Raw genomic sequence first — 23,064 nt, 5'->3', positions numbered from 1 at the left:
CTCTGGGATACCACCCAGAGGTTCTTAAATTTACTCCTTTGCTTTAAAAGCTAAATGGTTTCAATTTTTGTTTTGAGCACGCTTTACATACACAAAGAGAACCTTAGCAGCAATCATTAGCTGATATAGAACTCTTAGGGAGGCAGGATTATTTACATGCTGATTGTGCATCTTTTAAAATGGTGGATCCAGTGTGAGATCTTAGTTTATTCGTTGGTTTTGCAGACCTTACGTATTTATTGCGGACCTTTAGCCTGGTGCCTTTGCTGGAGGGATTACAAGAGGAATGGAAATAGACTGTCTTACTTGAATTCCACAAAGATAAATGTCTAAAAATGTAGCCAGTTTAGTTAATTGTATTCAGAAATAAGGCTGTTTTCCATTACAGACCAGAAGTTAGAGAATATGGACTCATTTCAGTGTTTAAATATTTGCTCAGTTAATTATTCCCCAGAGCAACTAAAAAGTGTTGATGCAAAACTGTAACACAGAGTAATGCAAAACTATAAAATGGTACCGATGAAGCCACTGTGGTTATTAACTGAAAGATACTGTCGATTTAAAATAGCACATTTTTAAGGGGGTAGCAGGCATTCTCTTGATCATTTCAAGTCCAGTTCACTGATTGTGTGCTGTGCGACTTCTAGGAGATGGGCATTTTTCTAGAGAGGGGGGGATGCCCGAGGTGGCAGGCCATGCCTTTCAGTGTCTCCCAGCCCAGGGGGGAGAGAGAGAGAGATGGACAGACACGGACAGACATAATTAGCCAGGTGTGAGTGGACGTGCCCTAAGGGCTGGGAGCATGACGTGAACACGTGAGGAGGGAGTGCTCATTAACGACGTCTGCTAAGTACAGTCAAGAAAGAAGATTTATATCCTGGTCCGCATTGACATTTATGCCCAGAAGATATTCCTGTTTCATCCGTGTAGCTTTTCTAGGTGAAACAAAGAGTTCTGTGAGTGTACCTGCTTAGTGTTGGGGGAAATCATGAGTGTAGGGGAAATTCTGCTTCAAATTGGAGGGACTTCATTTTAGATATTGCAGAAGCCCTTCGTTCTGGTCGGGGCTCACTTTGAATAGCATCCTCGTTGACCGGGGTGAGGTGTTGACTTTCCTAAGCAGCTGATGATGTCTGAACAGCAGAGATGCTTCCATGAACTTCAAAGCATTCCTTCTGCCTAGAGAGTAGGAACAGAACGGCCAGTGCCCTGCCAAAATTGTCCATGTGCAATAATAATAATTAAAAAAAATGGGGAAGAAATACTGTATTTAAAATCACCCTTACAATGACTGCATCTTTTTTTTTTTTTTTTTAAGGATTTTATTTATTTATTTGACAGAGACACAGGGAGAGAGGGAACCCAAGCAGGGGGAGTGGGAGAGGGAGAAGCAGGCCTCCTGCCGAGCAGGGAGCCCGATGCAGGGCTCGATCCCAGGACCCTGGGATCAGGACCTGAGCTGAAGGCAGACGCTTAACGACTGAGCCACCCAGGCGCCCCTAATGACTGCATCTTTAATAAGCCTAGAGATTTTTTTTTTCCATTTTGCATCCTGAACCGTTGGTACCTTCAGTTTGACCAGTCGGAGCTCCAGCCCTCTGATCTAAAAGCCCTTTGTTCTCTTTAGAGAGTGATCGCCTGCCTGGAGGATGAGAAGGCGGCCCTCACCTTGGCCATGGCTGACCGGCTGCGGGACTACCAGGAGCTCGTGCAGGTGAAGACCGGCCTCAGCCTGGAGGTGGCCACGTATCGGTAAGGTTGCCATACAGGGGCTGCCTGGGCGAAATCCCCCGTAGACTCCGGAGTCCCCAGGGCTGTGTGATAGTCAGAGAGCAAACCCCTGGCATGGCCAGGCGAGGAGTCCAGGGCCAAAAAGAGAGGAGGAAGATTGGCGCCGCACTTAGACCGCCAAGCAGATGCCCCCCACGCTCCCCGTGATGGGGAGCTCGCGCTCTTGCCTGGGGTTTGTGTGTCCTGGGCACCGGGCAAGAGGTTTGCACCTGTCAACTCCTTGGATCCTAGCAGTCAGGTACTGTATTTATAGGGGGACGAACTTTGTTCAGAGAAGAGAGGGAGCTAGAAACTGGAGGGCCAGGACTCAGACTCGGAAAGTTCTGCGTCCACGTGCCCGTCACACTGTGGCTTCAAATCCCAGGGCCCTGACGCCACTCCCCATGGGTTTGGCCTTGAGGTGCCGCATTTCTGCCAGATGAGCCTGGTACTCCAGGCAGTTGGCTTTGTTTGTTAAGATGATGACTTGAATTGGGGGTGAATGATCCGGATGAAAAATCTCAAAGCCCTCAAAGGGGCTGGATGCTGGGCGGGGCAGAAAACACAGTCTGGATTCCTCGGAGCTGCCTGTGGGCCAGAAAGTGATGCTACTCCTTGGCTCTTCCCCTTCCTGTCCCGGGGGGGGGGGGGGGGCTGAAGTGACCTTTGGTTGGGGGTGGTGCCCCATATTTCCTGCAGATGTCATGCTCAGTGAGGACTGGTACAGGGGGCGCCAGATCTCAGATACTTAGAGCAGAATGACTTTTGAGACACCCACGTTCCCCACTTGTGAGGATAGTAACAGCAACTAACATCCTCGAGCATTTACTACAAGCCCTTTGCAGCTGTTCACTGCCCACGGTACCCTCGTGGGTGGATGGAAACCTCTCGCCCCTCTCACAGGTGAGGGCGGGGGGCCTGGAAGCCAGGGGCCCGGGCTGGTGAGATATCTGTGCCTTGCCCACCAAACCATGTAAAGTGGGCACGATGCCCCCTTCATTCCCAGAGAGTATCAGAACATGAATCAGTCGTGGGTGTGACCGAGCTCTGGAAACTCTGCCTCTCGGCAGGTGGGTAAAAGACATGGTCATAATGCCATCTTCTGACAGCATCACCTGGAGGGGCTGAGAAGGGGACTAAGGTCCACTCCCTTGGTGAGAGGCAGAGCCCAGGCCTTGTTCAGCACTCCCTGTGGGCTGCCTATGCAGTCTTCTGACCATGACTTTGCTCTCAGAATATCCAAGTGGCCTGGGTTAAAAGACCGTATCTGGCTGGGGCATGCAGGTAGTCCGCCTTGCAGCCCTGGGCTAGCCTCCCTGTGTATTGCCTCAACCAGCCTCTCATTAGGGCCCTTCTGACCATCAGGGAAGAGGGAGCAGGCTATCGGGCAGTCCCTGGCCTGGGCCCCAGGCAGCCACTAAGGGGCCACCTGGTGGGCCAGTCGGTGACCAGGGAAGACACCAGTGCCTCGAGATAGAGAGAGCATGAGAGGGGGGAGGGTCAGAGGGAGAAGCAGACTCCCTGCTGAGCAGGGAGCCCAGTGCGGGACTCGATCCCGGAACTCCAGGATCATGACCTGAGCCAAAGGCAGTCGCCCAACCGAGCTACCCAGGCGCCCTCTTACGTGACTCTTCCTGTATTTCGTCTTGCTGCCTGCATTCTGAGAACAGGGAGGAAGTGCCCTGCCTAGGGCAAAGCAGCTCTTGGAAGAGCCTCCAGCTGGACGGAGGGGTGGGCAAGCCACTGGGGGCTCTGCTGGGTCCCCCTCTGAGAGCCGGGCTGTGGCTGGGTCCTGTGGAGGGGAGGGTCCTCAGAGGAGGCACCAGCCAGCTTGTCCTTCTCAAGGTCCATCTCCCACAATCTCCTTGGAAATCTCACGGGGTGGAAAAATCACAAAATGCAATCAAGCTGGGTCAGGTGATCGAAATTACTAATAAGGAAAACTTCAAAACAGGCTTTATTTGGGGGAAGGAAGCATTAATCAGGACTTTTTTCACTTACTAGTGACCGAAGCCCTTCTCAGACTGGCTCAAGCCAACAAAGGCATTTATTACTCGCTTGATGGAGAAAGTCCCTAGTTTCAGGCACAGTAGGTCCAAGCGCCATTGACAGGGACAGTCCCTGCTGCTTTCCCTGGTCTCTTCCTCCTTTGCTCTGCCCACGCCATGGCAGGATGGGCCCCAGCCAGCTCCCGGCTTTGTCCTTGTACGCTTGCCTCCCTAGTCAGAGGGAGGGGCTCTTTGTCATCCGTCTCAGCCGAACTCCTGGGCCCTGCAGTCTGGCTCCATTGGGCCATGTGCCTGTCCCTGCCCCTGGTCAGGGGGACAAAGTGCTCTGGAGCTCGGAAGGGCCCACCCCCCCAGGAGCCACACGGGTTGACCCTGGGATAGGAGGTGCCCCCAAACTGGCACTGTCCTAGAGCAGTTACGAGGTTGTCCCAGAAGACCCACATCTGTGCCCGTTTTAGGTGACATCAATGTCCCGTGACTTTTCCCTACAGAGGCAGTTGGGTCTTCCTTGTAATAGTTCTGTATGTTGGATTTGGAGACTTTGATCTTGTGCTTTGTCTCTCTGGGATTTGAGCCCTTTCCTTCCTTGCTCAGTCCTGCCCCTCGTTCTCTGTCGTGAGAAGTCGGAGCGCCTGGTGGGCGTCTTGCCTGAGCATCCAGGGCCTGACTTTTTTGGGAGGTATTCCCACCCTAGCTTTTCTCAAGGGCATTGACGGGCAGCCTCTGTGCTCGCGTCGGCAGCCTGATTGTCAGCAGAGACAGTTGACGGCCTCTGTCTGTTCCTGGCATTGCTCTAACCCAATTAGGGATTGACTTGGCTACCTCCTAGGAATTTAGAAGGCCACAGGATTTCCAGGGAAGCGGGTGATTGATTTCACTGTATGTCTTTCTGACGTCCCAAGTTCGCACAGGGAAAATGAGGAGCCTGGCTGTGCCCAGCTGCAGATACCAAGCCCAGGGGTTAGAACAGCTCCATGCCTACCCACCTCCCCGCGCTCAGGATTTAGTCTGGGAGGTGCCCACAGACCTAAAAGACATACGGGCAGTGTAATATAACCCATTTCTTTGTACAAGCCGAACACCTAGTGTTTTTATCACTGCCTTGTGTCCTGCAGATAAGCCCTTGGCATCTCTTACGTGCTCTTTTTTTTTTTTAAAGATTTTATTTATTTATTTGAGAGAGAGAATGAGATAGAGCATGAGAGGGGGGAGGGTCAGAGGGAGAAGCAGACTCCCTGCTGAGCAGGGAGCCCAGTGCGGGACTCGATCCCGGAACTCCAGGATCATGACCTGAGCCAAAGGCAGTCGCCCAACCGAGCTACCCAGGCGCCCTCTTACGTGACTCTTCCTGTATTTCGTCTTGCTGCCTGCATTCTGAGAACAGGGAGGAAAATGCGTATTTGTGTTAGTGCCCTTCTGCTCGTCTGACCCCTTCACAGGGGCCCACTTGATCTTTATAAATCACGACTCACTGTCTTTGAGGAAGTTGAGCTTCCTTCCATACCCTTGCCCCAGGGAGTGCAGCAGGGAACCGTCAGCCTCTTGGGGACCACGGCCCAGGGCCCCATGCAGTGTGACTCCTCACCAGCCCTGTCCCAAGGCTGGCTGATGGTGTGGCTGACTGAGATCAGGTGGATTTGTCTCAAGGTTTTCCCTGCAGTGGCCGTTCCCCTGGTGTTGCGGAGTTGATGATTAGCATCTCACGTGTAAGGGAAGGGGCTGTGGCTCCTTCGAGTTGGAAGCACAGCCCAGTATAACTGGAATTTGTCAGCTATGCTGAGGCCAGCTCTCAAGTGTCACACATGCTTCCGAACCCAGATATTTGGCCCTTTCCGATTAGCCTTCACAGTGAAGAAGAAATACTGCTAACAGAATAGTATCATTTATAACTAAAGGTAGATTTAGAGTTGATAAGTAAAGATGCAGTTTAATAAAATAATAAAATTCGAACAAAGCAAACTCCAGCATCTAAGGCTGGAAGAGCTCCTCAAACCTGGTGGGCCAGTCGGTGACCAGGGAAGACACCAGTGCCTTGTTTGGCGGGTGGGCGTGAGAATGAGCCCTCTCCTCCCGGGGCTGGCTAATGCTGAGATACCAGGGAGAGCACAGGGGAAGGTGGGCTGGCCCAGGGGCCTGGGCTCGCCCTCATTGGCCTGACCCCAGTGAAGTTACGTGGGGCTGGAGGGGCGCGTCCAGCCCGTACGTAGTCACGAGGCTATTCCTGGAGTGGGAGTGTTTACACTGGCCGGCGAGCAGGGAGAGGGGAGATGCTCTGACAGGACAGCGTGTGGTTCTCAGCCTCATCAGTACCTGGGGGTCACCTGGAGAACCTGATAAAGCATCGGCCCCTGGGCCCATTCCTGGATGTTCCAATCAGCTTGGCACAGGATGGGCCCAGGCATGGTGCTTTTGCAGCTCCAAGGAGGATGGTCAGGTGCGGCCAGGATAGAGAACCACGGGTGCAGGGCCTCACCGCTCCAGGGGCCCACAGACTGACGGCTTTGGCATCGCTGGGCGTCTCAAGCCTGTGGGAAATGCAGAACCTCGGGCCCATTCCAGACCTTCTGGTCAAGGCCGGCCCTGCAACAAGATCCCAGGTGATTCAGGGTGCACGCCACTGTCTACAGAGCATCCCGGGAGCATCCCAAAGGCACCAAGCTGGTCTCACCGTGGCCCAGAGGCGGGTGAATGATGGGCAGGCTGAGTGGTGTGCAGGGTGCTGCAGGGGCAGGGATGATGGATGAGGCCTGCAGCTCCGGCTTCTAGAAGATCACGTGGGAAGGGCTTCCAGGCCAAGGGGCCAGTCTGGGTGAGGACCTGAGGACTGAGCTCGCGTGGTATCTGTGGTAATGCCAGGCAAGCTTGGGTGTGGGGGCCTGGCCTGGAGGCATGGAGGGCTGTGTGTGATGGATGCACAAGACCAACAGACGTGAGGCCATGTTTTGTGAGTGGGGCCCGTGCGCTCAGGCTGCTCCAGAGACGTTGGCAGGCAGGGGGGCGCACAAACCTACAGCTAAGTGTGGCTTGGTGTTGAGGGTCATGTGCTGTGGACCAGGCTGCGTGGACCTAAGTCGCCCCCCGCACTGTTGGAAACAAGAAATGCCTCATAAGACACACAAGGGCAGGGTTTCTGGGGAGGAGAAGGGAGTTGTGAGAATTTGGGAACGCTTCAGGAGGGAGGCGAGATTGATCGGGGTCTTGAAGGATGGTGGAGATTTGAACAGACATGCAGGAGATGGGGAGTGGGGGTGGCACGTGGGGAGGGACCAGTCCACTTAGGTAAAAAGCCAAACCAGATGATGAAAGAAAGTCCCATAGGCAGGTCACTGCCAACGAATAGGGTCAGATAAAGACGGTTCAGAGGAGGGACCGAGAGCTTCCAGCCCAGGTTGGCAGGAGAGATTTTCCAAAGAGGTGAGATTTAAGTTGGCCTTGGCGGGGTGGGCAAGTAGGCGGCAGGAAGCGGACTGGCAGGAAGGACTCGGGAAGGAGCTCCAGGTGGATGAGTCAGATCGGGAAACAAGGAGAAAAAGGAGAGTGCAAGGTGGATGAGCAGGGGCCTGGGAAAGGGGCAGCTGAGGCGGACTTCCACTGGCAGTGGGGGGTGGGGAGGAGGGGGCTGGCGGCCTGCTCGCGGGAGGACTGGGTGCAGGGAGGCCTCGGGAGGTCCCTGCAGTCCTTGGAGATTCAGGCGGGGAGGAGCTGACACGGGGGTAGCCAAGGTGGCCTCTGCGAAGGCTGACCAAGAGCCGGAGCCCGGCAGGGAGGAGCGCTGGGCGCGGATTGGGAGGCTCCTGGATGGAACCCCTGGAAAATCTCTCCTGCCAACCTGGGCTGGAAGCTGTCGGTCCCTCCTCTGAACTGTCGTTATCTGACCCTATTCATTGGCAGTGACCTGCCTATGGGACTTTCTTTCATCATCTGGTTTGGTTTTTTACCTAAGTGGACCTTGCCGTTCATCACGTGCTCTGCAGACCAGACCACCAGAGGCCAGCCCTCCCTATGAGGCAGCTGCTCATTCACACCTGGTCCCTAATCTGAATATGGTGAAAACTGGGGCGGGGGCGCCATCCCGAACCCGCCCCAAACCCTTCCCACCTGAAGATCTGCCCCCAAAGCTGCAGGTTGGGAACTTGCAGAAGCCTGGCTAGAAAATAAATAGTCTCCTCTCCTCCAGCCCCTGCCCCTGCCCCCCCCCCCCCGCAAAGAAAGAGAACAGACCCCAGTCATCAGGAGTAAGGTGTTAGAAAATGTAATGGGAAAAAAAAAAAATTCAGATCTGAAACAAAAAAAATGCAAAAACCCAGGAATAAACCGAGCCCCAAACCCACAAAACCGTGGGCTCTGAAAACCGTGTGCGCAAGAGGCCCATCCTGGCTTTCTGATCTGGGGGACAGATGATGCATTCTCCCTCAAAATTGAAAAAAGAGGCCTTTTTTTAAAAAAATATTTTGGGGCTGAAATATATAACAGTTGTTCTAAATGTCACCTGAAGAAATGGAAAGCAGAGCCAGACCAGTTTTCAAAAGAAAAGTACTGAAGGGAGTCTTGGCTGGCCAGATAAGAAAATGTAATGCAAAGATTTGCGGCCTGGGCTCTTTCAGGCAAAGTCCTTCTTTTTAAAGGTTAGGTTGGAAACAACAACGTCAGAACACGGTCTTTGTATGTCTGTACAGCGGGGGCGTGCGAGCTTCCTGTTTCCTCTTATGCTGGCTGGGAGCAGAAACCGCACGTTTCAACTGGAGGAAATAAATATTCCATCTCTGGATCCGGACTGCTCATAAAGCAATAGAGATAACTCCTGCCAATGGCAATTTGACCGTCATGATGGTATTTCTGGTCGCTGCATTATTGTGTTAGGCCCACCTACCCCTTTTCATGCACCTGTTCAAAGGAAAACAGTTCTTTGGAATTTCCCCAGCGCTTGGAGAAATACATTTTGTTTTGCTAAAACAAAATGTATTTTTGTTTTGCTCCTGTTTACTTAACAACCGTGTTTTAACACGGAAACTCAGCTGGTTATTAGGTGAAATACTTGAAATTAATAAAATCTTGTAGTTTCAAGGGGAGGAGGCTGAGGGGGGTAACCATACATTTGTTTCCCAGCCTTCCCCACATCACTGCAGAAACGGGTTGCTCTCTGTCCGCCAGGATTTTAGGTTATCCGCCTCTCTTCCCCTCTTGGGACTGTTTCAGTCAACTGAAAATCAGCTTTCTTCTCGGGTCAGTAGATGATGATGATCATGATGATTGTGACCATGGATTGAGCCCCTGTTCTGTGACAGCCGTTGTTGTGAGAACTTTCCAGGTAGCTACCACCACACACCTGTGAATCCTGCCTATTTCAGCAATGGGGAAACTGAGTGACAGAGGATTTGAGTGGCTTGCCCAAGGTCACAGAACTAGGAAGCGGCAGGCCCAGGATTTGAATCCAGGCAACCTGACTCGGGAAGTTTCTCCATCAACCACTCCCAGGGCTTCTTATCTCTGTTTTATTAGTAATCTTGGTCTATCTGTCAATCATTTGATTTTTTTTTTTTCCCCCAGTCTCTAGAACAGATGGATAGGCTTTGATAAGTGATTTAGAGCTGAGCGCAGAAGGAATGACCCGGAGCAGCACGGCCTCAGTATTACCTTCCGTACGCCGCCTGAGGTGTGGGGCAGGGCCTTCCCAATTCGGATGGTGCTGCTTGTCGTCTCTCCCTGCTTCCCCTACTGCACCCAGCCGCTCGACCCCTCCAGTCAGGGCGGCAGGCTGTCCCCCACCCTCTCTGGAGCTTGGAGGCCAGGAGGCCCTTCTGAGGCTCCTTCTGCCAGCTCCCTCCCCTTTCCTCCCACCACTCCCCACCTGTGTTTAGCCAGGAAGCACTTTGTGAGCCATCCTGGCCGGCTCCACTGGCATCCCTTCTGGAAGCATCTTCCGACTGTCCCTCTTCCCTCACTCTTGTCCACGTTTATCGGGGACATGGGCGTGCCTTGTGCCCCCAGGGTGGCATTACAGCGGACATGCCCTGAAATTCCATTAGGATAATCTATCCTGGACAGAGAGCCCCAGCCCACCCTGGGCCCTGCTCGGATGACCAGTGACGTCTTTTAGGGCCTGGAGCCTGGCCAGAGGCCACATTATAGCTCACTTACGAGCTATGGATTGATCTCAGACTCCTTAATGAGGCCAGGGACTTGGTTTTCCCGCACATGTTTGCTTATTTTCCTGCTTAAGAGGCCACCAATCTGTGGGGCTGTATAAAATGTTCACTAATAGCTCATGATTCAGGGGGTTGGCATTTCACACAGTCACCACGGCTTGGAGGCCGTTCTCCTCCAGCGCTCTCAAAATAACCAGAGAACGCTCTACCCTTTTCTTTAAAGTTGCATGAGTCTGTTCCTTAAAAATGTGCCCTTTGGTGCTTTTGAGGAACTTTCTGGCATCTCCAGAGTGATTCTGTTTGTGCTCGTCCCCTTAGTCCTGTGAGCTGTGCTGGTGGGGCGCAGGACGCCACCTGTGTCACGAGAGGTGACACTAATCCCGCTAATTAAGGCGAGAATTAAATGACCGGTGCCGCGACTGTGCCAGGTGCTGGGGGGCGAGGGGAGGGGGAGGTGACCCACGCCCCTGCCTCCCAGGAGCCAACCCTGCAGAGGGGGACTGAGTTCCTCCCCAGGAGGAGCTTCGTATGCTCTGGGAGAGCCCTGTAGGGGGGTTTTGATGGAAGTCACCAAAAGATGTCGAATATGCCCTGCATTAATACGTTCAGGGAGGGGGTGTCTCTGGGCAGGATTTGTTCTTTTGAAAGTTTGTACGCAGTGCTGTTGTCTTGGGCCTGGCAGGGAGGTCTGAGCAGCTCGTGGGGCCGGGTGCCCAGGCGGCCTGGGTTCCAGTGGACTCTCCCTGATGGGGAGGGAGCTGTGTGCCTTTGGCCAAGACGCTGTCCCTGCACTCAGTCCTCTAACCCCAGAGCCGGGGATGCTTACCCTTGGCCCTGTGTGGGGGTTGCTACAAGGGCTTCCTGGCGTAGCGGAGGGGAGGGTCTGAGCCATTGCTTTGTGCCCAGTCTTAGCCAGGCCTGGTGATCAGCACGTGACCACACACACGCCCTCGCGGGGGCATGGGCGCCCACTCCTAGGTAACCAGCGCATCCTACTCAGGGGCCTGAACTCAGTCAAACTTGGATGGTGGTTAGGATTTGCCCTGAGAGAGGAACTAAAGCTTTCGTCTTTGAGAGGCGAGGGAAGCTGTTTCCCCCAGCCCCCCTGCGCTGCCCTGTCACTGAGCTCTCCGCTGACCCGGACTCCTCACGAGCACTTTCTGTCCTGGCTGGGGCGGCTCGAGGCGGAGGCCCCGTGGTCCCCGGGGTCTGGCCACTGCTGAGCGGCCCTAGGGAAGATCTGAAGTGGAACTTGGCCTTCTCACCAAGCCCCGCCCCCAGACGCTGTGGCTTGCCCCCTCCTCGGCGAGCTGTCATCCTGGGGCACACACCCCCAGTGTCCGACTGCTACCCTGACCCTCCCTCTTATTATATACAGACCGCAGAATTTTCTCGGTGATGGAAGCTATTTGTGTTCCTGGAACCTAAAACGCTTGGTCATGAGGATGTGGGATTAACGGTTTGGTGTCCTGTTTCCTGGCTTCTGCCCCGAGTGGAAGGCTCTGGACCCCGGCCCCTCGTCTTCCTAAACGTTCACACGCGTGCACCTCAGCCTCTGCTTCCGAGTGGAGTCCCACTGGCCATTGTCTTTGCTTCCTGCCGCAGAAGGGGCGCTCCCTGGCTGTCCCCCCCGCCCCGCCTGCCCGTGGGGTTCTCGCCTTCACGGGGTTCGCTGCATCTGAAGCAGAGGGAATAGAGCTCGGCGCCGGTTTGCCCAGACCGCTGAGTCCCTCCCCGCATCTGGCGTCGCTCCCCTGACTCCGTGCCCAGCTCTCCGGGGTAATATCGCTATTTCCAAGTGGGCCCTGCTTCTGGTTGCCCTTTGCCATGCACAGTGTATTCCTTGGAACCGAAGGTAGTGACGACTTCCCACTCTGCTCTAGCGACCAAACAACTGTTGTTCCCATAGCAGCCGGCCTCCTGGGGGGTCTCTCCGAGTGACTGGCCTCCGGTGCCGACCTTCGGGGCCAAAGCCTGCCCCTCCGCTCTGTCCTTGGGGCTCCGAGTTGTGCCCGTGAATGACCGCTTAATGATGAGTCTGCAGTTTTAGACTTCTAGATGTGGCCGAACGGATCAGCCATCCAAGTGCTCTTTGCTGTTTTATTAAAGGAGATAATGGGATGCTTCTGTGGTTGCCCTGAGACCCCTGGGGTGGTGCTGGTGGAAGGAGGGGGGCGGTCTGCAGCTATTCATTCTCATCTGCCTGCCCGCCTGCCTTCCATTCTCTCTCCTTCCCTTTAGCTCTAAGACGTCCCCAGGGAACCCAGCATGAAAACACACATGCCATCTGGCCGCCTTACTTACTAACACATGGCAGTCCCTGCCCTGCTCCTAGTCAGCCCCCAACCTGTGACTCCAGGACGACCCCAGTGGGGGTTGTATTCGCTCTGGGGCCCTCTGGCCCGGGGTGACCTGCCATGCATGGGCCCCTCCCCGCTTCCCAGACAAGCCAGACCCCTGACCTCCCCTCCTGGGCCCACACCCGGTTCTAGCTCCTCCTCTTTGTCCTGGGTTTGGAAGGGCTTGCCTCTCCAAAACTTCTGAAGCCTTCGCCGCTCATTAGGTTCATCGCTCTATCCAGCCAGGCCCACCGAGCGGGCTTTGCATCCTGGTGGTGCAGTATCTTCAGACACGGGTCCTAAAACACGGGACACTGTGACAGTGTGGTCACCAACCAAATACTACATACTGTGGCTTACAGCAGCATTTCTCACTCTTCTGTTTCCTGATGAGGTTTTGTTTGTCTGTTTGTTTGTTTCAATTATTTTTACAGAGCCTTACTGGAAGGAGAGAGTAATCCAGAGGTATTGGTCTTGACTGAGCGCCTTGAAAACGTGCCACAAGGTAAATAGAAGAAAAGCTAATTATTTAATTTTAAGATGTCTTCCATCTGAGCAGGTTCATTCCATGGCTAAATAGAAAAGCATCATTTGTCTGGAAGAATTGGGGTTAGATATGATTTTTTTTCAGGTGAGTGTCATTCATCCCTCTCTTAAGTACCAAATAGATTTTATTTAATGGGTCATGGTTTAAACAAGAATGTACATGGGAATGCATGGAAAAGTGCTTAGTAAACTCATTTATTCATCTGGCCAGTGTGAGGAGGGAGGAGAAGGTGCTGCTGCAGAGGCGGGAAGCGTGAAGGGCGAGGAGCCTGGACGGGCGCTCGTGTATCACCCCCTGTGGAGGGAACGCCTTTTACAGACCGAAAACTTGCAGCTTTAGCACAAGTATGGGGCGGTATTACTTTGTGGAGCAGGGAGTCAACATTCTGGAACTTGCTCCCCCGTGAGGGGCAGAGGTGGGAACGGTTATACCGTTCGTATTACCCCGGGTTGGCCTGGACAGCTCATGTTGATGCGTGTGGTGCAGGTGTCCCTGGGTGCCCTAAGGTCTGTCTTGATTGAGGCCAAAAGCTGTGGAATAAAGCTCATATTCCCTATAGCTGCAGAACCGACAGAACACGTTAGCATTCATTAGAAGGACCCTAAGAACCTGTAGGATAACTTTAGAAAGAGAAAAAAAAAAAGCTTTTAAAGTCCTGTAGAACTTAAAGGGCTTTCTGGCTGAGGAAGGGCAGACTGAATTACGTACAGTGCGCTCAGGCTGTGACTCACTCAGCAGAGTTTCAGTCTCTTTGAGTGTTACCATATTTGAAATCATCGCACATTGGGAATGCGTGTATTTGGTACTTCTATCAGGAGAATATTTGGTTAACAGCTCATCTGGAGACATGGCAGATTCAAACAAAACAAAACACTGTCCATTTTTATTTTTCCAAAAATTGCATCCCTCTTAGGCACGTCCCAGCTTTGAAAGGTCACTGGGTGCAGAACCACAGTTTTGGTTGTAGGTATCCGTGACTGGTTCGGGTTTGGTCGTAGATGGCATCTTGACAAGTTTGCTTTCTGATCTTGAGAGTAAGGTTGAAAAAAGCCAAAGATATCATTCACCCGATTTCAAGGTTTACTTAGCTACATTTTTTTTTTACTTGAGGGTACATGAGTCTTCACTTAGAAGGGAGAGAGGAGAAAAGGGCTGGGGCCAGACTTGGAGGGGAACCAATGGTTAGGGGCCAGGGCTTAAGGGATCACTGACAGCTTTGATCGTGGAGCCTCGGAAGAGCTCAGCAAGAGGGCTCCTGGGAGCCTGTTAACTTGTTTCATTCACTGATTGTTTTGTCAAGCTTCTTAAAGGATAGGGAGACAGTATTTGTAAACTAAATTTAGTTTGGCAATTACGGATTATGCTAAAAGCAAGTAGCATTAGGAGAAAGAGGAAGGGGCGCCTGGGTGGCTCAGTTGTTAAGCGTCTACCTTCAGCTCAGGTTGTGATCCCAGGGTCCTGGGATCGAGCCCCGCATCGGGCTCCCTGCTCTGCGGGAAGCCTGCCTCTCCCTCTCCCACTCCCCCTGCTTCTGTTCCCTCTCTTGCTGTGTCTCTCTCTGTCAAATAAAATCTTAAGACAAAAGAGGACGGGTTGGGAACTCTTTTATGAGGCTTTGAGCTTCCAGATCATTCTGTGTCCTGTACGATATACGTGCCTATTGACTGTTCACTGAATAAATGTACAGATGTGTTCCTAGATAGTGAATTTATCAGTGCTTATGAAGACACTTACGTTTCTTTTGTGATATTGTCTAGAGTAATGCTGGCCACTTGCTCACAAGGTGATAGATCCTGAAACCAGTCTGTCATCTTTCGTATTTCTCGGTGGACCTTAATTAAAAACCAGATGGTTCCTGCACTTTTCCCTGGGTGTTCATCTTCTGGGGCCTCTCTGTTTAGGGAGTAGTATGTTGATCTGAAAAGAAGAATCTTCGTAGAAAATGTCCTGGCCTCGTCTCTCTCCTATGTCCTGGGATCTGTCCCAAAGGGGCGCCTGGCTTTGGCTGCGGTGACAGGGAGACCAAGCTGGGGGAGTAGGCTTTACCCCACTCCCCCGATGGGGTGTGGCAGGCACCAGGGGGCGCTCTCCGGGAGGATGGTGCTCCTGACCACCTTCTAACCACCAGAGGCCATTCCTAAGAGCAGGTGCCCTCGTGGTGGAGTTTGGACACGCCCAAGGTAGCACCCTCGGTGGACGATCCCGAGCCAAGCAGGAAGCCCAGTGGACTGCCTCCCACGCCCAGGATCATGATATTAAAACAGACCATAGGGTTGGTGCCTGGTTGGCTTCCTGCTCTGGCTCCTTGTCAAATGAGAAGTTTGTAAATATTGAAGTGTAAAAATAGATGAAGTCAGGGAGCTTTAGAAAAAGTTAAATTCTGCAGAACTTGTTGGCCCAACGTGGAAACCAGTGGCGAATAAGAGCCCATGAAATGGTGGAGGGACAGTGCATTGGTGTTTAGTAATCCTGTACTTTGTAATTATAAAGCTCTTCTCCGCTGAAATGTGTTAAAGAAACTTAGGTCAACAAAGTAGAGATGAATGTTTCCAAACTATCAGGATATTGTAAAATTTCAGCCCCGGAAATGGGCACCCCTGACCTTTCTCTCTTTTTTTTTTTTTAAAGATTTTATTGACTTATTTGACAGAGAGAGAGAACACAAGCAGGGGGAGTGGGAGAGGGAGAAGCAGGCTTCCCGCCGAGCAGGGAGCCCGATGCGGGGCTCGATCCCAGGACCCCGGGATCATGACCTGAGCTGAAGGCAGATGGTTAGTGAGTGGGCCACCCAGGCGCCCCCAGCCCTGACTTCTCTGATACGTGTACCATGCTCTGTGATCACGCGGTCGATGTTTGTTAAGATCAGTAAGTGGAGAAAGGTATTGGCTCGAAGCGCGTGTCATGCTCTATTTTATTGTAACAGGACTTTTTAAACTACCAAAAGAAATGATTTGGGGATTGAAAATCTCTCATTTTTACAATGGCCCTTCTGCCGTCATAGTACGCTTTTATGATGACCGATGCTTTTAAGAAGAAAGAAGGTAACGATGCCTGTCCTTTTCCGCAGAGCTCGGGAGCGCATCCTATCGCTACGCCAGCTCGGTGTTACAGAGGGAAAATGAAAGGAATCTGTTTGCCAGGCAGAAAGCACCCGCGGCCAGCTTCAGCCACAGCCTGGCGTGGCACCCGCACCTGCCGGCCCAGCCCGCCGCGGCAGGTGCTGCCGGAAGAGGCTTCCGAGGCTCAGAATATTCTTCCCGCACCACCACCCGGCAGGAAACAACTTACGAAGAAACTGCTGACAGGCGTGAGAAAACTGCCAAGAGTCAAACCAACTTCAGAACTTTCTCTCCAGCGCACAGTCTTTTAAGAGACCCTGAAGCTCTAGCGCAGACTTTCCCCGAGAGGCCAAGAACCGCAAGTACAAAGGACGCCTCCACTCGTGAGGCCCGAGAGTCTGCTGTGGCCCAGAAGTCCTACCAAGAGCAGCGGGACGATGGGCCGGCAGGCGCTTCCAGAAGCACTTGGTCAAGTGAGAGGACCATCATTGTGGGAAAGAAGACAGAAGCTCATGCCACGAGGGAGCAAGACAGAAACAGGCCAGGAACCGTCCAGACAAAGCGGGAGGAGAAAATGTTTGATTCCAAAGAGAAGGCTTCCGAGGAGAGAAACCTAAGGTGGGAAGAGCTGACGAAGTTAGATAAAGAAGCAAGAAAGAGAGAAAGCCAGCAACTGAGGGAACAGGGGAGAGGGAAGGAGTCGGCGCAGGAGAAAAGCGTGAGAGAGAGAGAGGTGCCGATCAGTCTAGAAGTCTCCCGGGAGAGCGCGCCACAGGCGGCCCCGGAAGCTTGCCAGACGCCCCCCCAGGAGCACGCCCGGGATGGCACTGGGAGAGGCGTGGAAACCGGGGAGGCCCGGTTTAGGCTGGGCCCCGGCGACACTGCCAGCTCGCCGAGGGGCGAGTCCACGACCGAAACCATAGCGGAAAACATCGTGTCCAGTATCCTGAAGCAGTTCACCCAGTCTCCGGATGCAGAGGCATCTGCTGATGCTTTTCCAGACACAAAGGTCACTTACGTGGACAGGAAAGAGCTTGCCGGCGACAGGCAAACAAAGACCGAGATAGTCGTGGAGTCGAGACTGACGGAGGAGGTCGATGTTTCGGATGAAGCTGGCCTGGACTACCTTCTGAGCAAGGACGTGAAGGAGGTGAACCTGAAGGGAAAGTCGGCTGAGCGGATGATAGGAGACATAATCAACCTTGGTCTGAAAGGAAGAGAGGGGAGGGCAAGGGTCGTCAACGTGGAGATCATCGAGGAACCCATGAGCTACATCAGTGGTGAGAAGGCAGAGGAGTTTTCTACCCCGTTCAAAGTAGAGGAGGTGGACGATGTGTCTCCAGGCTCCAAGGGGCTTGTTGACGAGGGAGAAGGTTATGGAGGAGCAGATACCACGTTCTCAGGTAGTCGGCCTAAGGAGACCAAGTGGCCCCAAGAGAACGTAAGCCACGTTGAGGAAGTCACGGAGGCAGGCGACTCGGAAGGAGAACAGAGTTATTTTGTGTCGACGCCGGATGAGCACCCCGGGGGGCAGGACAGAGATGACGTCTCGGTGTATGGGCAGATCCACATTGAGGAAGAATCCACCATCAGGTACTCTTGGCAAGATGAGATTCTGCCAGGGACTCGGAGAAAAATAAAGAGGGATGATGGGTCGGAAGAGACGGTTGTGAGGCCATCGGATGTCTTAGAAGCTCCGCTGGAGGAAGACGTGGGTCGTACCCACTGGCAAGAACAAGCCAGGAGCGGTGAATTTCATGCCGAACCCACAGTCATCGAAAAGGAGATTAAAATACCACCCGAGTTCCACACGTCCATCAAGGGGGCCTTCAAGGAGCCCCGACACCAGCTGGTGGAGGTGATCGGGCAGCTAGAAGAAAGCCTTCCAGAGCGCATGAAGGAAGAGCTGTCGGCCCTCACCAGAGAGGGGCAGGGCGGGCCCGAGAACGTGTCCATCGACGTCAAGAAAGTGCACATCTCCGGCGGTAGGGCCGTGACCTTGGTTGCCGAAGTCAACCTCTCGAAAACCGTGGATGCCAATCAGTTAGACCTGGAGGAGCTGAGCAGAGATGAAGCCGGGGAGATCGAGAAGGCCGTGGAGTCGGTGGTACGAGACAGTTTGGCCAAGCGGCACAGCCCGGCAGCCCCCAGGAGCCCAGACGGGGAGAGCGCAGCGGAGGCCCCGGCTGCTGGCCTCCGCTTCAGGCGCTGGGCCACCCAGGAGCTGTACTGCCCCTACGGTGAGGAGGACGACGCCGGCAGGGCCTCCCCCGGCACCGAGCCGGCCACGACCCAGGGGCCCGTGTCGGCCACCGTGGAAGTCACCAGCCCGACGGGGTTCGGCCAGTCGCACGTGCTCGAGGATGTAAGCCGGTCTGTCCGGCGCGTTCAGTTAGGCCCCACTGGGATCTGGAGGACTGAGCACATCTCTCACGAGGGACCCACGGCAGAGGTGGTGGAGGTAAGTGGGGAAGGTGACCCAAGTCAGACAGCCGGCTCGGCAGCCCCCGCTCCCCCCCCGCCCCCCGCACCGGTCTGGGAGGCACCTCACCCTGGGTCCTGATCAAAGTCAAGGGGCCAAAGAAGTCCTCCTCCAGGGATCCGTCCCTGCCTTTCAGGGGGTGGGGCGGCCCAGGAGAGCACGGCCCCATAGAGCTTTCCACAGACACGGAGAGACACAGTGTGTTTGGCTCCAAACAGTCTCATGCTAAAAGGGAAGTCATTTTTCAGGGCCCCATTTCTAAGGGCGGGGAGGGGTGGTGATTATTTTCAAACCGCAGAGTCTGTGGGTACCCCAGACTTCTGTAAAGCTCCTTCAGGTAAGCCCTTGAGGGGGGTTCCATGAGTAAATCCAGGTCACGGCCCCCCTTTCAGACAGAAGGGTGATAAGGGAATGGCAGATCCACGAGGCAAGGTCAAAATTGGGTCTCTGAGGCATCTGGCCACTGAGCAGATCATTCCCTTGCCCGGAGCACTTAGGGACTCAGAAAGCAGTGCTCGCAGAGAGGGCTCGGCAGATGGGAGCCAGGCTGCTCGTAGGTACACAGTGGGCAGGGCGATCCTGGAGAGGGCGCCTTCCAAAGGGCCGGTTCCCCGTCACCTCTGGAGGCCAGTGTGGGAGATGCATCAGGGGCAGAAGAGGCATCGGGCATAAGCAGGTGCACTGGGCGGGGTCCCCGCAGCAAGAAGAACCTCTGAACAGGTTGTCTTCCAGGGACCCGTGTGTGAAACGCTTGCACCTGCTGGCTCAGTGGGTCCCCTGAGCGAGGCGAGTTAGCAGACAGTCGCAGAGTGCTAAGGCGGGTTGCGCTGGGGCCCCAAGACACTCCGTTTCCCTTTCAGGTGGACGTGAGCAACGTAGAGGTGACCCCTCGCTGGACACGAGAGACCACGGTCTTCTTCCCCGCAGGGACAGAAGCGGCTGCGCATGGCTCCCCTGACCGGGGTGCCTGGAGAGATGGGGGCAGTGGGAAGGCCTGGGTGGCCAGCGGGAGCTCGCAGGGCTCTGCTGGGGACGGACGCCAGGTCCCCGGGGAAAAGGGCAGGGAGCAGACTGAGTTTGACAAGACGGTGCAGCTACAGAGGATGGTAGACCAAAGGTCGGTGATTTCGGATGAAAAGAAAGTGGCCCTCCTCTACCTAGACAATCAGGAGGAGGGCAGTGAGGGCCACTGGTTTTGATAAATATTTTGTTTTCAGTGGTATCTTACTTGGTAACATGGCGACACACACACAGGCCTTTACTAATTGGAAGGAGGGAAGCTCACTCTTAAGACGCCCCCTTTTTCTTTCTCCGAATAGTGCTCCAGGCGATGTCAGTTTACTCTATAATCGGTAAAGGTTTCAAATTAATTCACGCCTTTAAAGGTGTTGGAATTTTATTTTTGAGTTGGAACTTTGACAAATATTTATTGTTTTAGTCTTCAAAGTTCCTTTTCCTGGAGTTTTCTCTCCACCGCTAGAGACAATTTCTACCAGTTTTGCTCCTGGTCACAGAAATGTCTCACATCTGCCTAAAATTATAATTAACTATCCATAAGGTCAGATGCCTTTATGGTAACAAGGTAAAAGTAATATATTTACGAGTCAATCTTATTTGCATGTGCTAATATGAAATAATAAACTAGCACTGAAAAGGAAAAGTGTATACGTTTTTCTAAGTCTTCTCGAAAAGAAATCCTAGGAAAGAAGCAGATTGCTTCCATTTAAAAAAAAAAATAAAGCTCTAAATGATTTTTTCTTTAGGAAAAAGTTAAATTCACTTTAAGACCTGAACGAATTGCTTTCTATGTGCAGAGCTTTAAAAAAAATATATATATATATATATACTGTTTTATTTATGGAGAGGACAGCCTCAGCCGATGGTGATATTTCAAGTCCCTAATATACTTGCTATGTTTGCACAGGTCCCAGAACCCTGCACCGGTCCTGCGTGTGTAGGGGCAATGATTCTTGGGACTAGCTTCGAGTATTTTTTTTTGCAGTACTAGGTGGTCAGGTAGCGCACGGTCTAAATACTCTTTTTTGTTACAACCCAAGTTCTGGAGTAGCCAGCTCCTATCAGAGTATTCTCGAGCTTCTCTGCACCTTAGCCCTTAGCACCTAAACATTTAATTTTCCTGGTGGGAGGCAGACCCCGAAGACCATAAAGAGAACGTTGATGCTCGGACGAGAACTTGGCTTCCCAGATGGTCGTGCAGTGACCCCCGGAAGCACAGGGCGGACGATGCCTCCCAAAGAAGCCCTTTCAACCCACCTCGAAAGGGGCCAAGGTCTTTCTGAGCTCAGAGACTTCGCGATAAAAAACCACCACCAATCTCAAGGAAGTTTTTGTGTTTTTAACAGAAAGGATTACAGCTGGGGTGTTCCGTTCAGGGGAGTGAATACTAATGTTGAATAGAAGAAGATGTTTTAGGGGAAGAAGCTGGGCTCCCCTCTGGCTGCCCAGCATTGACGCACCCAGGAGGGGCCCCCAGAAGAAGGCAAAGGCCCTACGCTCCTGGGCCACAGGATGCTGACCTTCACATCCATACCATCGAGTTTAAGACACTAGAGCGAGGGTGCTTTATTGGGTTTGTATAATTTTACATGAGGGCATTGCTTTTAAGGCTTCCATCTTCAGAGGTAGGGTCTCATGCAAAAATATTATCTCTAGCAGCACAGCGTTATTTTAATCCAAGCTAGTTTCTTGCACATAAAGTTGAAACTGTATTTTGTCTAACAGAATCTAGAGCCGCAGGTAGCGAGCTGAAGAATAACAATTCGAGGTGACATCAGCCTCAAGTGGGTTATGGTGATGGGGGTGGTGGTTATGGCATGGGGGGGCGGGGTCACACAGTGGCTCTCCAGCCCCCAACACCTCCATCTCCTCGGCCTCCAGAAATGGCCACAGCAGAGAGTTGAGGGAGAGTGCAATTTCTTAATAAGCCAAGGAAAAATGCAGCAAAGCTTTCAGGGTGATCTGTCTTATAAACACTGTGAATCCGGGTGTAGACAAAGTTGATTTCCAAGTTTAAAGCATTGTCGGCCAGATGAGCCAGTAACTGTCACAAACTGGTACAGAGGTGACAGCTTTGCATAGACTTCTCGTTTCTGATACAGTCAAGGATGGGCTGATTTTCTGTTAGCTGTAGTGGGTGATGGTGTTTGTAGAAGTGATTTATTGGTCAAGGTGACAGCCTACCGGTTTGATGGCAAGACAGACTGAGGATGGGGAGTCTGTTCTGTGAGTCCGAGCGGGCTTAGTTTTATGTCCCTCTCCTGCCTTGTGATCTGGTAAATGAGTGCTAACAGATTACTAATATCGTGACCCACCTCTGTTCGGAAAATAAGTATCTGAGGTCTTAATTTATATTTCCATGTTAGAACACGGATCTTCAAGGAGTAGCCTGCCAAGAGTATTCACCGATATGGACTCCCACGGTTATCTTTGGTTGCTCAGTCTCTGGATCACCCAGGAGCAGGGCAGGCCCTCCACACTATGCAGATCACCCCACAGCTCCGGGTCCTTTAAAACCAGTCGCTCTGGAGACAAAAGAAATCAACTTTGGGGGTGGGACAGAACCGTATTAACAGAATGCTTTGCACCCTCCCACTGGTGGTTTTGATATTGTGTGCTTTCAAATGTATATTTAGGATGGAATCATTGAAAAAGCTGATCTTTCTAAGCTGTTCCCTACCTAGGGAAATGTCACAAGAATGTATAAAAATAAAAATCTAAGAAAAAAAACCCCACCTTGTTCCTGGAGAAAATGAATGTTTTCTAGTAGGTGTTTTTGTGCTTTCTATTTAATTAAAACCTGTATGTGTTTATATGCATTTTTTTTTTCTTTAAATGGTGGCACAGAATCACTGGGGAGACTCTGTACGAGAAGTTCCGGTTCCTTACCTGAATTAGAACTTGGTGGTGTTCACACACAACTAGAAAGCATGGCGGACAGAGCAAAAACCAGCTGGCTTGTACTCAAACACAGACTGGACAGTTTGTGGTAAGACTGTGGTCATCACAGCCTGGAAGGCTAGTGCTGCAGGGTGACCAGCCATCTCGTTGCCTGGGATGGAGGTGTCTCCCGGGACATGGGACGTTCAGTGCTAAAACCAGGACAGCCCAAGGCACGCCAACACGGCTGGTTCACTAAAGTGCAAATTGGAGGGGTTAGTAAATCATGGCTGTTTCTTGGTGCTTGAAAAACCTGCAGTTGTTGGAGACACAGAAGAGTTATTAGATACCCTTGACTGTGTGTAACTTTTTTACCACAAAGACCATGAATATCTATGTTCTTCCTCTCGTGTTGAAGTTAACACATGTAATAGATGGGAGACATTTGGGTGGGACATTCCTAAGTTCATTCTTTCCTGGAGTAGGGACAAAATTTTTTAAAATGCGTTTTAGTTTCTGTGATTCCAAGACCTTCTCCTCCAAGAAACGCAGAAAGGAAGAAGTCACATTAGAATTCACTTTTTTTCCCCCAAAAGCCCGGCATGGACTCCTGTCTGCTCAGGCTGCGGCAACAACAGAGCAGACTGGGAGGCTCACACAAGGGACGTTTATGTCTCCCAGTTCCGGAGGCCGGAAGTCGAAGATCGAGGCGCTGGTGGTTTCGGTGCCTGGTTGGGGCTCTCTGGTTGCCTGACGGTCGTCTTGTGTCTTAACGTGGTGAAGAGCAATCACGTCTCGTGTCTCTTTTGATCAGG

At 52.5% G+C, this 23,064-nt stretch overlaps 1 protein-coding gene across 1 annotated transcript in view; it reads left to right on the top strand.

The window, feature by feature from the left end:
- The window catches only part of SYNM (synemin), a 28,481-nt gene extending 6,297 nt beyond the window's left edge, over positions 1–22,184 (top strand). Inside the window, 4 exon segments of the mRNA XM_027568827.2 lie at positions 1,628–1,752; positions 12,699–12,769; positions 15,879–18,331; positions 19,213–22,184. Of these exon segments, the coding sequence (XP_027424628.2) occupies positions 1,628–1,752; positions 12,699–12,769; positions 15,879–18,331; positions 19,213–19,551 (2,988 nt within the window). The 3' untranslated portion in view covers positions 19,552–22,184.
- Positions 22,185–23,064: the final 880 nt, after the last annotated feature.

This window comes from Zalophus californianus, chromosome 6, assembly GCF_009762305.2.
Source record: "Zalophus californianus isolate mZalCal1 chromosome 6, mZalCal1.pri.v2, whole genome shotgun sequence".
NCBI lineage: Eukaryota > Metazoa > Chordata > Mammalia > Carnivora > Otariidae > Zalophus > Zalophus californianus.
Note: the sequence above shows the minus strand (reverse complement) of the source record. Positions and strands in the feature narration are given on the sequence as shown.